Here is a 17,418-nt window from a genome sequence, read left to right as displayed (position 1 = left end):
TCTTGAGCTTATCGTTACTCTGCCGGGGTGCTGCCAAGAAGTTTGTAAGCAGCCGCGGTTTCGTTGTAACCAACTCGATATAGTGGAAGGCTCTATCTGTCTGACTGACAGATCTGAGCAAACGGAGGACGGAGTTGAAATAGACTCCAAGCCCTGGTGTGGCTAACTCCAACGAGGACTAGGCAAGCATTTCAGGCTTGGCCGAACCTCGGGATAAATTCCTGTGACCACGTGCTCTGCTCTGTGTTGTGTGCTGATTCTCTGTCTTATTCAGTTCTCTCATTTGCACTTCACTACTTACCTGTGGTACTAGCTTTCTCTGAAGTGCAGGATATTCTTAAGACAGGAATCTCAATTCCGCTGCAACCTACTCGAAGAGTTCTTCACTCCACTGCAATCTTGTCTTCGAGTAGAGTAAGATTTAAGTTTTAAAGTGATAATTTTTATTCGCCTATTCACCCCCCCTCTAGGCGACATCCAGATCCTGTTCCCGGGCCAAAGGGAACTTACAGCTTGCCGAACTTGTTGAGGTCGTTGTAGATCCGAGGCTTGAGTCCTTGTAGAATCATACCGTTGGCACGCTCTACTTGCCCATTCATCATGGGGTGAGCCACGGCTGCCCAGTCCACCCGGATGTGGTGATCCTCGTAGAAGTCCAGGAACTTTCTGCCGGTGAAATGGGTGTCGTTGTCGGTGATGATGGAGTTCGGGACCCCAAAGCGATGGATGATGTTGGTGAAGAACGCCCCCGCCTGTTCGGATCTGATGCTGTTTAGGGGTTGGACCTCGATCCACTTGGAGAATTTGTCGATGGCGACCAACAGGTGCGTGTAGCCCCCAGGTGCCTTCTGCAAGGGGCCGACTAGGTCCAGACCCCACACAGCAAACGGCCAGGCGATGGGTATGGTCTGCAGGGCCTGAGCGGGCAGGTGGGTCTGCCTTGCGTAGAACTGACACCCTTCGCAGGTGCGGACAATTCTAGTGGCGTCGGCCACCACCGTCGGCCAGTAGAAACCTTGTCGGAAGGCGTTTCCAACAAGGGCTCGAGGTGCTGCGTGATGGCCGCAAGCCCCCGAGTGTATCTCTTGTAGGAGTTCCTGGCCTTCGGCGATGGAAATGCATCGCTGGAGGATGCCCGAGGGGCTGCGGTGGTAGAGCTCCTTCCTGTCTCCCAGCAAGACGAACGACTTGGCGCGCCGCGCCAACCGCCGAGCTTCGGCTCGGTCGAGGGGTAGCTCTCCTCGGTGGAGATATTGCAGGTACAGGGTCTGCCAGTTTCGATTAGGCATGACCCCGCTCCGCTCCTCCACGATGCACAGTGCCTCGCCCTCGGGGGCCGAGGGTGTCTCGGGCTGAGCCGAGGGTGCCTCGGGTTGAGCCGAGGGTGCCTCGGGCCGAGCTGAGGGTACCTCGGACTGAGCCGAGGGTGCCTCGGGCTGGGCCGAGGCCTTCTCGGGCTCGGGCGTGTCGTCGGTCTTGACGGAGGGTTGATGCAGGTCTCAGGAGAAGACGTCCGGAGGAACCGTTGTTTGCCCTGAGGCTATTTTAGCCAGCTCGTCCACAGTCTTGTTGTGGCGTCGGACGATGTGGTTGAGCTCGAGCCCGTAGAACTTGTCTTCCAGGCGTCGAACCTCATCGCAGTAGGCCTCCATCTTCGGGTCGCGGCAGTGGGAGTTCTTCATGACTTGGTCGATGATGAGCTGCGAGTCACCGCGAGCGTCGAGGCGTCGGACCCCCAGCTCGATGGCGATGCGCAACCCGTTGACCAGGGCCTCGTACTCAGCCACATTGTTGGACGCCGGGAAGTGGAGTCGTAGCACGTAGCGCAGGTGCTTCCCGAGGGGCGAGATGAAGAGCAGGCCTGCGCCTGCTCCTGTCTTCATCAGCGACCCGTCGAAAAACATGGTCCAGAGTTCCGGTTGGATCGGAGCTGTTGGGAGCTGGGTGTCGACCCATTCAGCCACAAAGTCCGCCAAGACCTGGGACTTGATGGCCTTCCGAGGGGCGAACGAGATCGTCTCGCCCATGATTTCCACCGCCCACTTTGCAATTCTACCCGAGGCCTCTCGGCACTGGATGATCTCCCCCAGGGGGAAGGATGACACCATAGTCACCGGATGAGACTCGAAGTAGTGTCGTAACTTCCGTCGTGTCAGGATCACTGCGTACAGCAGCTTCTGAATTTGTGGGTAGCGGATCTTGGTCTCGGACAGTACCTCACTGATGAAGTAGACTGGCCTCTGTACGGGCAATGCATGCCCCTCTTCTCGTCTCTCAACCACAATCGCGGCGCTAACCACCTGAGTGGTCGCGGCGACGTAGATCAAGAGGGCTTCTCCGGCAGCGGGGGGCACCAAGATGGGTGCGTTCGTGAGGAGCGCCTTCAGGTTCTCGAGGGCTTCCTCGGCCTCAGGGGTCCAAGTGAAGCACTCGGCCTTCCTTAAGAGGCGGTATAGAGGCAGGCCTCTTTCGCCGAGGCGCGAGATGAAACGGCTCAGAGCCGCAAGGCACCCCATGACTCTCTGTACGCCTTTCAGGTCCTTGATGGGCCCCATGCTGGTGATGGCCACGATCTTCTCCGGGTTGGCCTCGATGCCCTGCTCGGAGACGATGAACACCAAGAGCATGCCTCGGGGAACCCCGAAGACACACTTCTCGGGATTGAGCTTCACGCCTTTCGCCTTGAGACATCGGAATGTCGCTTCAAGGTCGGAAAGGAGGTCGGAGGCTTTCCTCGTCTTGACTACAATGTCATCGACGTAGGCCTCGACCGTTCGGCCAATGTGTTCACCGAACACGTGGTTCATGCACCATTGGTACGTTGCACCCGCATTCCTCAAACCAAACGACATGGTAACATAGCAGTACATGCCGAAGGGTGTGATGAAAGAAGTCGCGAGCTGGTCGGACTCTTTTATCCTGATCTGGTGATACCCCGAGTAGGCATCAAGGAAAGATAGGGTTTCGCACCCAGCGGTGGAATCCATGATTTGATCGATGCGAGGCAGAGGGTAGGGAACTTTCGGACATGCTTTGTTCAGACCAGTGTAGTCTACACACATCCGCCATTTCCCTCCTTTCTTTCTCACAAGCACAGGGTTGGCGAGCCATTCGGGATGGAATACCTCTTTGATGAACCCTGTCGCCATTAGCTTGTGGATCTCCTCGCCAATGGCTCTACGCTTTTCTTCGTTGAATCGGCGCAGAGGCTGCTTTACGGGTCGGGCTCCAGCTCGGATATCCAGCGAGTGCTCGGCGACATCCCTCAGTATGCCGGGCATGTCCGAGGGACTCCACGCGAAAACGTCGGCGTTTGCGCGGAGAAAGTCGACGAGCACTGCTTCCTATTTGGGATCGAGTTTGGAGCCGATCCGGATCTGCTTGGAGGCGTCATTGCTGGGGTCGAGAGGGACGGATTTAACCGTCTCTGCTGGCTCGAAGTTGCCGGCGTGGCGCTTCGCATCTGGTGCCTCCTTAGAGAGGCTCTCCAGGTCGGCGATGAGGGCCTCGGATTCGGCGAGGGCCTCGGCGTACTCCACACACTCCACGTCGCATTCGTACGCGTGTCGGTATGTGGGGCCGACGGTGATGACCTCGTTGGGGCCCGGCATCTTGAGCTTGAGGTAGGTGTAGTTGGGGACGGCCATGAACTTGGCGTAGCAGGGCCTCCCCAGTACTGCGTGGTAGGTTCCTCGGAACCCGACCACCTCGAACGTGAGGGTCTCCCTTCGGAAGTTGGAGGGTGTCCCAAAGCAGACGGGTAGATCGAGTCGTCCGAGGGGCTAGACGCGCTTCCCGGGGATGATCCCGTGGAAAGGCGCAGCGCCTGCTCGGACCGAGGTCAGATCGATCCGCAGGAGCCCGAGGGTCTCGGCGTAGATGATGTTGAGGCTGCTGCCTCTGTCCATGAGGACCTTGGTGAGCCTGACGTTGCCGATGACGGGGTCGACAACGAGCGGGTATTTCCCCGGGCTCGGCACGCGGTCGGGGTGGTCGTCTTGGTCGAAGGTGATGGGCTTGTCGGACCAGTTTAGGTAGACTGGCGCCGCCACCTTTACCGAACAGACCTCCCGACGCTCCTGCTTGCGGTGCCGAGCCGAGGCGTTCGCCATTTGCCCACCGTAAATCATGAAGCAGTCGTGGACCTCGGGGAACTCTCCTGCCTGGTGATCTTCCTTCTTGTTATCGTCGCGAGCCCTGCCACCCTCCGCGGGTGGCCCGGCCTTGTGAAAGTGGCGCCGGAGCAAGGCGCACTCCTCAAGGGTGTGCTTGACGGGCCCCTGATGATAGGGGCATGGCTCCTTGAGCATCTTGTCGAAGAGGTTGGCACCTCCAGGAGGTTTCCGAGGGTTCTTGTACTCGGCGGCGGCGACAAGGTCCGCGTCGGCGGCGTCGTGTTTCGCTTGTGACTTCTTCTTGCCTTTCTTCTTGGCACCACGCTGAGTTGACGCCTCGGGGACATCTTCCGGTGGGCGGCCCTGGGGCTGCTTGTCCTTCCGGAAGATGGCCTCGACCGCCTCCTGGCCAGAGGCGAACTTGGTGGCGATGTCCATCAGCTCGCTCGCCCTGGTGGGGGTCTTGCGACCCAGCTTGCTCACCAGGTCGCGGCAGGTGGTGCCGGCGAGGAACGCGCCGATGACATCCGAATCGGTGATGTTGGGTAGCTCGGTGCGCTGCTTCGAGAATCGCCGGATGTAGTCCCGGAGAGACTCTCCCGGCTGCTGGCGGCAGCTTCGGAAATCCTAGGAGTTTCCAGGGCGCACGTACGTGCCCTGGAAATTGCCGGCGAAGGCTTGGACCAGGTCGTCCCAGTTGGAGATCTGCCCCGGAGGCAGGTGCTCCAGCCAGGCGCGAGCGGTGTCGGAAAGGAACAGGGGGAGGTTGCGGATGATGAGGTTGTCATCGTCCGTTCCACCCAGTTGGCAGGCCAGACGGTAGTCCGCGAGCCACAGTTCCGGTCTCGTCTCCCCTGAGTACTTTGTGATAGTAGTCGGGGTTCGGAACCGGGTCGAGAACGGCGCCCGTCGTATGGCGCGGTTGAAAGCCTGCGGACCGGGTGGTTCTGGCGAGGGACTCCGATCCTCCCCGCTGTCGTAGCGTCCCCCACGCCTGGGGTGGTAGCCTCGGCGCACCCTCTCGTCGAGGTGGGCCCGACGGTTGCGGTGATGGTGCTCGTTGCCGAGGCGACCTGGGGCCGCAGGCGCTATGTTGCGCGTGCGCCCGGTGTGGACCGAGGCTTCCCTCATGAATCGGGAAGTCGCGGCGTGATGTTCCGAGGGGTACCCCTACCTTCGGGAGCGGAGCTTTCGGCCCGTCGGACCGCGGCGTCCTCCAGGAGGTTCTTGAGCTCTCCCTGGATACGCCGCCCCTCGGTGGTTGATGGCTCCGGCATCGTGCGGAGAAGTATTGCCGCTGCAGCCAGGTTCTAGCCGACCCCACTGGAAACCGGTGGCGGCCTTACCCTGACATCGTCGGCGATGCGGTGCTGGATGCCCTGGGGTAGATGACGCACTTCTCCAGCCAGAGGTTGGCCCACCCATTCCTGCCCATTGTCCCAGCGGAACGGCTCAAGTGTTCCTGCTCCCTCGTCGAGCCTGGCCTGCATCTCGCGGATTTGCTCGAGCACAGGTCATGACCCCCCGCCGGGACGGGGACCACAGCTAGCTCCCGAAGGATGTCAACGCGAGGCACAGGCCTAGGGAGGTCACCGTTCTCCGGCATACCAAGATGGTTGCCTTCGTCGGGACCCCCTAGATCGACGTGGAAACATTCACGACTTGGGCCGCAGTCCTCGTCGCCGAGGCTGCGGCTACCGTCGGAACAGTCGGAAAGGCAGTAGTTGCACGCGGTCATAAAGTCCCGCATGGCACTGGGGTTACCAAGTCCGGAGAAATCCCAACTAAAGTCGAGTTCGTCATCTTCCTCGGACCCCGAGGGCCCGTAGGTCGAGACGGTCGTCAGCCGGTCCTAGGGTGACCGCATACGATACCCCAGAGGGTTTGGACTCGCCTCTATGAGAGCGTCCACCAAAGCGAAGTCGCTTGGTGGGTTGAGGCTGAATCCAAAAGGCGCGAGATGGGAATCGGTCGGTACCTCTTGGTCGACGGGCGGTGACGAAGTCACGTCAGGGGTAGACTGCACCGCCGTCTCAGGTACGAGGGTGACGCCCAGCAAGTCATTTGCGAGTGTGCTGGTGTCGTCCGTTTGCTTGGGGTTGGCGTGTTGCGGGGAGACGGCGCTCGTCTTCGCCTCAAACGCGAGGTCGATGCCCGACGTGCCCCCCGTTGGGGCGCCGGCGCCATCGACTCGCTCGATAGCCGACGAGGTGCCGCCTCCTGCTTGGCCTTGGTCGCTCCGCCTCCTCCTCCGTCAGCGGGGGAGGGGACGGGACAAGCCCGAATGTTGTGCTTCCACCACGTGGGGAAGACGTCGTCGATTCCGCCGCCGGCGGGCGGGTTGTCGGCCGCCATTGTCGTTATCGCACGGCGGGGGAAGGAGTATCATGTCATAGCTGCCGTCGAGGGACATGAACTCAAGACTCCCGAAACGGAGCACCGTCCCGGGCTGGAAAGGTTGCTGGAGACTGCCCATCTGGAGCTTGACGGGAAGCTGTTCGTCAACACGCAGCAGGCCCCTACCTGGCGTGCCAACTGTCGGCGTTTCGAACCCGGGGGGTCCCTGGACCGACGAGTAAATTGTCGCCGCGTGCCCCAGCCCAGATGGGTCGGCGCGAGACAGAGCGCGAAGGGGGGAAGAGGAGCCGGAGGGAGACAGGCATGAGAGGTGAAACCCGTGGCCTTCGTGTTTGTCCCGCGCCCAGGTCGGGTGCGCTTGCAGTAGGGGGTTACAAGCGTCCACGCGGGAGGGAGCGAGCGGCCCTGCGCGAGCGCCGTCCCGTCCTTCTCCGCGCGGCCAACCCTCTGTAAGAGGGCCCTGGACCTTCCTTTTATAGGCGTAAGGAAAGGATCCAGGTGTACAATGGGGGGTGTAGCAGTGTACTAACGTGTCTAGCGGAGGAGAGCTAGTGCCCTAAGTACATGCCATCGTGGCAGTCGGAGTGGTTTTGGCACCCGGTTCGTGTGGTGTCATGGCCGTCGGAGGAGCACTGGAGCCTGGCGGAAGGACAGCTGTCGGGGCTATCGAGTCCTTGCTGACGTCTTCTTGCTTCCGTAAGGGGGCTGAGAGCCACCATCGTCATAGAGCGTGCGGGGCGCCATCATTACTTGTTTAGCGGAGCGAGCCCGATGGGACGCCGGTCTTGTTCTCCGTAGCCTGAGTCAGCTTGGGGTAGGGTAATGATGGCGACTCCCATGACGTGGTCGGTCCGAGCCCTGGGTTGGGCGAGGTGGAGGCTCCTCCGAGGTCGAGGTCGAGTCTGAGCCCCTGGGTCGGGCGAGGCGGAGACCGTTGGCTGAGGCCAGAGCTGAGTCCGAGCCCTGGGGTCGGGCGAAGCGGAGTTCGTCGTCTTCTGGGGCTGAGCCCGAGTCCGAGCCCTGGGGTCGGGCGAAGCGGAGTTCGTCGTCTTCCGGGGCTGAGCCCGAGTCCGAGCCCTGGGGTCAGGTGAAGCGGAGTTCGTCGTCTTCCGGGGCTGAGCCCGAGTCCGAGCCCTAGGGTCGGGCGAAGCGGAGTTCGTCGTCTTCCGGGGCTGAGCCCGAGTCCGAGCCCTGGGGTCGGGCGAAGCGGAGTTCGTCATCTTCTGGGGCTGAGCCCGAGTCCGAGCCCTGGGGTCGGGCGAAGCGGAGTTTGTCGTCTTCCGGGGCTGAGCCCGAGTCCGAGCCCTGGGGTCGGGCGAAGCGGAGTTCGTCGTCTTCTGGGGCTGAGCCCGAGTCCGAGCCCTGGGGTCGGGCGAAGCGGAGTTTCCTATGACGCCTGAAGCCAGACTTGGCTGCTGTCAGCCTCACTCTGTCGAGTGGCACAGCAGTCGGAGCGGCGCAGGCGGCGCTGTCCTCTTGTCAGACCGGTCAGTGGAGCGGCGAAGTGACTACGGTCACTTCGGCTCTGTCGACTGGAGGGCGCGCGTCAGGATAAAGGTGTCAGGCCACCTTTGCATTAAATGCCCCTGCGATTCGGTCGGTTGGCGTGGCGACTTGGCCAAGGTTGCTTCTTGGCGAAGACTGGGCCTCGGGCGAGCCGAAGGTGTGCCCGTTGCTGGAGGCGGTCCTCGGGCGAGACGTAGATCCTCCGGGGTTGGCTGCCCTTGCCCGAGGCTGGGCTCAGGCGAGGCGTGATCGCGTCCCTCGAATGGACCGACCTTTGACTTAATTGCACCCATCAGGCCTTTGCAGCTTTGTGCTGATGGGGGTTACCAGCTGAGATTTAGGAGTCTTGAGGATACCCCTAATTATGGTCCCCGACAATAATTAACTGCAGGGGATGGGGTCCCTAAGATTTAGGGCCTAGGGCGACCGCCCCGGTGGCCCTATGCCCAGAGCCGGCCTTGTGCCCACCATGTAGGAATCAACCAAATAGCAGCGAAAGAAGCACATGAGAACACTCTTCCAAGGGAGGACCCACAAAATTGACACCCGGTCATGTTGCATGGTTAGCATATGAAATAACAAGGTAGGACAAACCCTATACGATGTACTCAGCAAGGCTTACCTAACAAGGTGGGAATAACTTCCTGACTCACAAGGATATGTTGTGGTTGTATGGTCTATCTAACTTTTGCAGTAAAGCACTACTAGAAGTGCATTCTTATAGTCATAGTTTTAGGAGTCACATGAAGTTATTACTTAACTAGTATAGATAAGCACCTATAATACTTGCAAGCACTGGACAATTAATCAAAATATCTCAACCCAGTTATTTTCATTCTTTCTCACCACAACATGTTACGACTATTACTATGATAGCAGTAGTGAGACAAGTGGTATACATATCTAAGGAGGGCGGCAATTACAATAAATACATGTCTAACTAAGCAATTCAAAACACATGCTCGTACTTCTCGAAGGAGGCGACACAAGGTAAGCATTCCAAATATACTACCAAGGTTTGAAATGATCTAACCACCATAGTGAACCCACCCTAGGGGGCCTATCTGGGACGAGTTTCCCCTAAGTTTTACCAATGACATTCCATGTCTCTTAAAACTTTGCTAGTGGTGAGAGAAACACTCTAATAAATTGTTTAGGACCCCTAGTAGTAAAGAAGTATTAAGCTTCTTTGTCAACTATAACTCAGCCCCTGTTATGTGTTTAGTACCTTCAAACTTGCCACGTCGCTACTAACGAACAATCCTTGATAGACATAAGAGGGACAAAGAAATAGCAACCAAGACCCCCTTGCCTTGTTGCCAACTTGCCACACCATACAACACTCCTCATATGGTCTCCAATTATTAACCAAATCATATTAAGGCTATATTTAGTAACGACGCATCACCAATGTGCTACAAAGGTTCCTAAACACAACAACGATGCAGAATATGTTATTCTAGTATGGTTCATAATATAAAAGGTATATGCATGCGTATTTCAACTAACTCCTACAACTTAATGCACCCATGTAATATATGTACTTGAAAATATGGTTCATGCACCAAGGCTTGCCTAGCTTGTAGACAAAGTCAACTAACAATTCAGAGGGATCTTAAGAAACACCATTGATGGGTACCTAGTACCTTATCCTCATACTCCTTGATAATCTCCTTGTACTTCGGCTCCACTTCCGATATGGTCTTGATCATATTGCCACATCACATATATACAAACAACATATGCAACTCTAATTAAATGTACCTATGAACAAAATACAACCTCACACTAAACCTAACATATATGGATATATAATATAATAGTTTTAGGAGGCTATGTAAAGCCCAAAATATGTACCAGAGAAAAATAATAAGATAAATAACTAAGTACACTTATATGTTGATGATTTGGGAATTATTTGTTTTTTTCTTGTGCATACTCAATTAAAGGGATTAAAGTAGTCAAGTAACCAATAAATAAATAAAGAAATGGGCATCTCATGTTGATGTTATTTTGTGATGCATTTTATTTGAATAAAGAAATCATAATTTAAATTGACCTCAAATTATAAAGGAATAGATAAAACAGAAAATGAGGAAGGAAATTTTAATAAAGTCATTCCTTTCTTCCATAAATAGACAATATGGAATAAAAAATAATAATAAACAAATAATATTATTGCAAGCTGTAGGAGTATTATTCATATCATCATCTGTTTGATCTTTGAAATCTAAAATTCAAAATGAGAATTTAAACATAGTTTGAATCCTGAAATTGGGAACTTGAAAATAAATAAGAAAAAGGAAAGGAAAGATCTTACCTGTGTGGGCTGGATTTGCTTGGGTCGACCCATTTGCTTTCTCCCTCCCCCGCGCGCCAGCAATCTGCCACCTCCGCACTGACCGGTGGGGTCGGGTGGTCGGTCTCCATTTCAAATTCCATTAATCGATCTGCACTGAGGAGTATGGCGGTGAAGAGGAATGTGGGGGGGGGGGGGGGGGGGGGGGGGGCGGGGCGGAGTGGCTGGCGGCGCTAGCACCGGATACTTCACGAAGAAAGCACGGCGAACGAACCAAGCGACGAAGAAATGGTGTGGCCGTGTGGATGGGCCGGCGGGGCACTAGCTAGGCCGACGGAAGGAGTTTTGGGGGAACACAAATTTTCCCAGTTTGTAGCTACACAATGGGAATTTTCTGGGGCTATGAAAAAGTTGGAGAAGGTTTAGGAGCCCTGTTGGAGGCTTGATTTTCCCTATTTTCCTTTAATTTTAAGATAGCTTTTGGAGATGCTCTTATATACTCTAGGATCGTTTCCAAAGTATCAAGATCATCTCATATATGACTTTTGATGTTTTAGGGGAGTAGACGAAGATTTGGAAAGTAAACCAGGATTGTCCTATGCAAAGATTTTTTTTTAATACTGACTTCCATTCATCCTCAATTGAGTAGTCAGGAGCGTCGGCGCAACTGTCCCGGACTGGCCGGTTCTCTGTCGTTTGAGGAGAAATTCATGGAGAAGGAAGGAAGAAGAGAAGAAGAAAAAAATAAGACAAAGAGCTGACATATGGAACCCATATGACAGTGAGATAATAATAAAAAAAATAAAAAGCGAAGCTGTCTTAAACACCTTAGCGAATTAGCTCCACTGGTGGAGACGATTTAACGAAACTATTCTACGATGGTTCAAAAATCAATCCTTGGTCTAGCACTTCTGTCTGAAGACTGTAGGAGCTGACCAATACAGACGCACGCTTTTATTTTTACATCATGACGCGAATCAAAGAACAGTCAAACTTAGGGCCTGAGATGAAGAGCAGCAGTTCCCTATACAAACAGTTGGCCATCGGGCGGCAAAACTTACGTCAAGTCACTGTTGAGTCCAAAATCAACACCTAGGAAGGGAACCTTTAATTAACGACGGAGCAGAGTTGCAGCATGTCCATCTCCATGTTGCCCCGCAGCCCGCAGGCAGAGCTCAGAAGGCCAGCAGCAGCTGGCTACAAACACATCACTACTACATGTCCTGCACTAGTCTGGACGGCGTGCTCGCGGTGGTCGTGTCGCCCCCGTAGCAGCTGCTGCCGTCGCATGACCCCGCCGCCGGATTCCTCGCCTTCTCCAGGGGGCTGCCGTTGCCCGGCCGAAGAGTTCGACGGTCCTGCAGAAGCACGTAAACAAGCAGGTGGGGTCTCTGAAAACCTGTGCAGATGGTGGAGTGGAGTATACAAACCGGCCGTCTCTGCATCTGATCTGACCGGCAATAGTTTAGTTTAGGGGCCCTATGGCCTATGGGTGGCAGTAAAACATGGCCGCCGGAGCCGGACGGTGGTGTTGTTTTCTTTGAGATAGTTATTATTCCTGACGACGGATTAGTTAACATCCCAACGGGCAGTTCGTGCAGCAGGCACTGTCTCCGGGCAAGTATTTTTTACACCCGGTCCCAGTGGTCACGGAGCTAAGTATTCAGAGCAACGTCGTTGTGCTATTTTTTGAACCCTGACGCGGATGCAGAAGGCACCACCGTTCTACTAATATTGACAGACAGGTGATCACCAGATGTAACGTAGCTTGGGATCGATCGACTTGCAGCGTCCATTGCGAGCGAATGAGCAGCACGATTGACTTGGGCATAGTAGAGTAGACACTAGACAGGTAAAAAAGCCACTACTAGCGACAGGGCTCACCTCTCGATACGGGAAGTCGTCGACTTCGAGCATGTGGATTACGTGCCCCATCTTGGGCCGTTTCTGCGAGTCGGGATCCACGCACCTCAGCGCGACCAGGAGCGCCTTCTTGAGAGCCTTGGAGGACGGCTTCTCCGGCAGCTTCGGGTCCACGATGGCCTCGTAGTCCCTGTTGGTCACCTTGTTCTTGAGCCACTCTACAAGGTTTACCTGTAGCAGCAGCACAGCAGGATCAGGATCCCGTTGCTTCGTTCGTTGAATTGATCAACCACAAACGCCGCACTGACCTCTCCGGCAGGCCTGGCGTAGTCGACGGGGCTTCGGCCGGAGATGATCTCCATGATCAGGATCCCGAAGCTGTACACGTCGCTCCTCTCGTTCAGCATGCCGGTGCTAGCGTACTCTGGCGCCACGTAGCTTCCAACAAAAAAGAAAGGAACTCTCACATCGATCGGACATTTCATTTCACCCCGGAAGGGAAGAAGCTCAAAATTTTAAGCACGGCGGCGGCTCACACCCACCCAAACGTTCCCATCACTCTGGTGGTGACGTAGTTGCTGTCCGCCCCCAGGAGCTTGGCGAGGCCGAAGTCCGAGACCTTCGGGTTCCACCTCCTGTCCAGCAGGATGTTGCTCGACTTGATGTCCCTGTGCACCACCTTGGGTTCCAGCCCCTCGTGCAGGTACGTGATCCTGAACCATCCCACAGATCAATCTCTCTCTCTCTCTGGCCATGCCGGCCGTTCAGAGGCAGAGTACATGAGCAGAACGAAAAGCAGTGTGGGAGGAGGCACCCTTTGGCCATGCCGAGCACGATGTTCATCCGGACGTCCCAGGTGAGCGGGCTCACTGCCCCGACGTCGCCGTGCAGCCACTGCTCGAGGTTGCCGTTGTCCACGTACTCGTACACAAGTATCCTGGGATCACAAGCAACCGCATTTAGGTTAGGTAGAGCCGTAGAGGTACGATGCGCAGCGCACGAACAAAAATTTACCACAAAGCAAGAAGCAATAATAATGCACTTCTGTACCGTTGGGCGCCCTCGGCGCAGTAGCCCAGTAGCCGGACCAGATTCTTGTGCCGGACGCGGCCGATGGCCTCCACCTCCACCCTGAACTCCCGCTCGGCTTGTCCCCTGTTGTTGAGGAGGTTCTTGACGGCGACCTGGTAGCCGTCGGCGAGGACGCCGCGGTAGACGATGCCGTACCCGCCCTCGCCGACGACGTGCTCGGGGGCGAACGCGGCGGTGGCCTCCTCCAGCTCCCGCAGCGTGTACCAGTGGCCCCAGCCGAGGTGCGACACCTCGGGGCCCACGGCCGCCGACAGCGCGTCGGACGCCGCCGCGACCATGCGCTGGCCCTTGCCGGCCTCGATGTGGACGCGCTGCGACCCGTACGCCACGGACTCACCGTCGCCGCCGCCGCCGTCCTTGAGGAACGCGTGCCCCGTCTCGAGGTAGTGGCGGAGCGAGCCGACGTGGACGGCCACCTCCTGGATCTCCTTGGACACGGGCGGGATGGTGGACGGGGACAGCGGCGGCGCCCCCGCCGGCGCGTGCGCGGGCGCGTGCGCGACGCCCTTCCTGGGCCGCCTCCGCCGCGCCGCGGCGAGGTGGAGGGAGATGAGCACGAGGAGCAGCACGAAGGCGGCCCCGACGGCGATGCCCACCAGCACCCACAGGCGCAGGCCCAGCACCGCCGTCCTGCGCGACAGCTCGTTGCGCAGCAGCGGCGGGGGCGGAGGAGGCGACATTGCGGGAGCCCGGCGGTGCGGCTCCCTCCTGCTCGCCGAAGCAGCCAGCCCGGACGCGCACTTGGCGGCTGGCGCTACTCCTATCCTACCTACCACCAGGCTCTCCTACAGCTGCTGCATGGTACAGTCGCTAGCTCACTGGTCTGATCACTAGTAGTGATGAGTCACTGCCGCCTGCTATGAGCGAGGACTAGTGACGACCGACGAGCACGAGATGATACAGGACAGGAAGTTTAGCAGCAGATGGGCTGGCTTCCTGTGGGCCCGGGAAAGTTGAGCTGGGTTGTCCGTTTCTGTGCCTGTGGGCTCGTCTCCTCTGACAGGCGGATCTTGGATTAAACTAGCCTGGAGTAATTAATCAATGCTCGGAAGTCAGAACCGAGGATCTTGTTGAGGTGATTAAAGCTCGAATTAACTCTCGGCAACTGCAGGGCGGGTAGAAGAAGGTTGGTGATGTTGTCCGCATCGATTTCTCCAACTTGGTCTGGACCGTCCACTGGGCAGATCGGACGGACGCAAGTGGCCTCTGCAGCTCCGGGCATCCACGACCCCGCTAGTCCAAAAGCCGAGCGATTGCAGGGAATCTCTGGACTGTCTGCGCTGCCTAGTGCCTAGTACTGTGCTGACTTTTGGCTTCAGCTGAGCAAGATGGCAAAATGCGTGGTGGATTTCAGGATTTGCATAAAAGTTTCACTGCGCGGCGGCTCGGCACGACACCAAAAGGGTTCACTGTTCGGAGTCCCTCCCTTCCATCTTTTCGAAAAAAAAATTCCGTGCGAACCAGACACAACAAGAAGCGAGTGGATCCAGTCTGAATTGCTTAAGCGTGGCAATCTTATCGACGGCTGGATAGGCGCATGCAGTCCACGGTAAAAAATGCATATTCCTATTTAATCATCTACTAATCTTCTTAACCCTAGTCGTCGTCATGGAGGTTGATTTATCTCTCGGTGAGGACGCTGCTCCAGTTGAAGATCGTGATGCCGTCGGATATGAGTATCACTACAGTAAACGAAGAAATTTCCGACGGCTAAAACCGTCGGACATAAGATTTGGACCGTCGGAGATAAGCTATGTCCGACGGCATTAGCTTACCTCCGACGGTTTTAAGCCGTCGTGGATAACGCGTCGGAAATAGCGTTATATCCGACGGCAGCCGTCGGACATAGCGTATGTCCGACGGCCCCATCGAACCGTCGGAGATAAGGCGGCGTAACCGTTTTACCCGTCGCCTGGGCCCACAGCTGTTATGTCCGACGATTTAAAGCCGTCGGACATAACATATAGCATATTTCCGACGGTTTTAAGCCATCGGACATAACATTTTTCAGAAATTGCACAAAAATCTGAAATTTAAAAAATCTGACATTTGCAAATACAAAACAGATTTCATACACATATACACATTCACATTAACAAATATACTCACATAAGTATACACATTCACAAATATAATCACATAAGCATTCACATTCACAAAATTTAACATAACGACATAGTTCCAAATGGTTGCAACAAGTGTTTACATAAACATAGTTGTCCAAACTCCAAAATGAACATTATTCGACGGATAGGCTTTCACATGAAAGGTTGCAACAAGTGTTTTACATCATTATCACTCATATCCATCGCCACCTCCTCCGGCTGGACTATGCGTGCTGAAAAGATTGTTCACCCACGAATGTGTTGTGTCGTCCTGACCAGACCCATCTCCAGGTGCGGCAACTGAAGCGGGTGGTGTCTGAAATCCCTATAACACAAGCACATGAAATAGTAACCACTCAGTTGTTCATTTAAACACATAAGACATCTATGAACATGTCACACACGCATATGTGTACATACCATAGGGAATTGTGACGGAGGCGGAGGCGGTGGTGGAGGCGCCAACATTGGCATTGGCAGTGCAAAGTCCCGGAGGCGGCATCCCATATGTCGGCATCGGGACGCCCGCTTGTTGGGCTAGTTGCTACAAATTATATACAAGTCATTGTTGAGCTAATAAGATACACATCAAGTGTTTTGCAAAATAAGCTACAAAATGTTACTTCAGCTTACCGAGAGAAGAGCTTGATTTTGGGCCTGGAGGTTTGCGTAATACTCGTCCCTCTTCTTCTGGTACTCGGCTTGTTGCCTCTGGTACTCAGATTGTTGCCTCTGGTACTCCAATTGTTCCCTCAAGACTGGTTGATGGTACTGTGCCTGTTGACGCAACACTGCCATCTCTATGTCGTGGGCGGATGATCGTGAACGGGACGACTGTGAAGACGACGATGTGGACTGTCGTCCACGGCGTCTCAGCTCTCTGGAATCAATTGTAGAATCAAAAATACCCACCCTACAAGTATAGTAACTCATGCCTCAGTTGAATCGCAAGCATATGATGACAATTTTGTAATCCAAATCAAATAATCTCACCGTCCGTGGGCTTGTCCTCCTCCGCTAGCATATGCTGCCTGAGGGTCGATTGGCTGGCTCCTCCAATCGTACTCCTCCCCATGGCGTTGAACCATCTCCTGCCCATACGAAGCCTGGAGGCAAACAATATCAAATATAAGTGCATAACCCCTATGCCCTTGCAAACAATATCAAACACATAATAGAGTATCAAAAACTCACTAGACGGTCGGTGGCCGTCTGAGTGCATAACACATCAGGATTCTGAGGATCAGAACCCCTATGCCCTTGCATATACACCTCCACATCCGTGGGCGTACGGCCGGATTTGACTTCCTGTACATAAAAGTTACAATGACACATTTCTATGTAATTCAAAAGTTACAACAAACTGTGACTTACCATTCGCTTAGCCAAGCGCACATGACCATCACCACCGTAGTTGTGGAACGACTCGGTCCCACGGTTTCCCCTGTTCCTTTCGGAAATGGCACGAAACTCAGGGGAAGCCCACCATCTGCACAATGCCCGATAACCCTCTGATCGGGTGGCCATCCACGGCACCGACACCTACATGAAATTTTTTAAATAAAGCAAGCAAATACATGGCTTCGTGCGATATGAGAGGCAAGAACCTGTTTACGTCTAGGTATTGCTCCTCCGTCAAGTAAATTGATGACCACTCGGCCTTGGTATTTGGCATCGGTCGATCATCAACATTTGCTCTGTACCATGCCTTTATAGCCTGAATTCGTGCATAGTACATTGCATCTGCAACGACATCGTTCGCGTTATACTCAAACACGTAACGAGCGTTCATATCATATGATCCATCGTCCGGCAACTTGTACCGTTTCTGCAAAAAAAATTAGTGTTATCATAAAAGCAAACATGTATGGAATAACTAAAATAGTATAAATAATTCATACCCAGAATGCATCCCAAACTAGTGCCTGTGTGTTGCCAAAGGTTCTACAGACACCATAGCGATAATGCTCCCAAGTGGTGGCGGGGACAGACTCGCCAGTAGGCAAAGTCACAACACCAGGCCAGTGCAGACGAACAAGATTACCAAGGACCATGTTCACCTGCCTGTAGTGTCCTGTGC

At 54.8% G+C, this 17,418-nt stretch overlaps 1 protein-coding gene across 1 annotated transcript; it reads right to left on the bottom strand.

Annotated features, from left to right (window-relative positions):
• Positions 1–11,114: 11,114 nt before the first annotated feature.
• Positions 11,115–14,109, bottom strand: LOC100280167 (uncharacterized). The gene is made up of 6 exons (NM_001153099.2): positions 13,192–14,109; positions 12,956–13,078; positions 12,684–12,854; positions 12,450–12,579; positions 12,163–12,372; positions 11,115–11,636 (listed from the first exon to the last, which is right to left on the bottom strand). The coding sequence occupies exons 1-6, from the start codon at positions 13,911–13,913 to the stop codon at positions 11,493–11,495; spliced, it is 1,500 nt and encodes a 499-aa protein (NP_001146571.2). The 5' UTR covers positions 13,914–14,109; the 3' UTR covers positions 11,115–11,492.
• Between the last annotated feature and the right edge of the window lie 3,309 nt (positions 14,110–17,418).

The sequence above is a fragment of the Zea mays genome, chromosome 8 (genome assembly GCF_902167145.1).
Source record: "Zea mays cultivar B73 chromosome 8, Zm-B73-REFERENCE-NAM-5.0, whole genome shotgun sequence".
Classification (NCBI taxonomy): Eukaryota; Viridiplantae; Streptophyta; class Magnoliopsida; order Poales; family Poaceae; genus Zea; species Zea mays.
The sequence above is the reverse complement of the archived record's forward strand: the minus strand, read 5'-3'. Positions and strand labels throughout refer to the sequence as shown.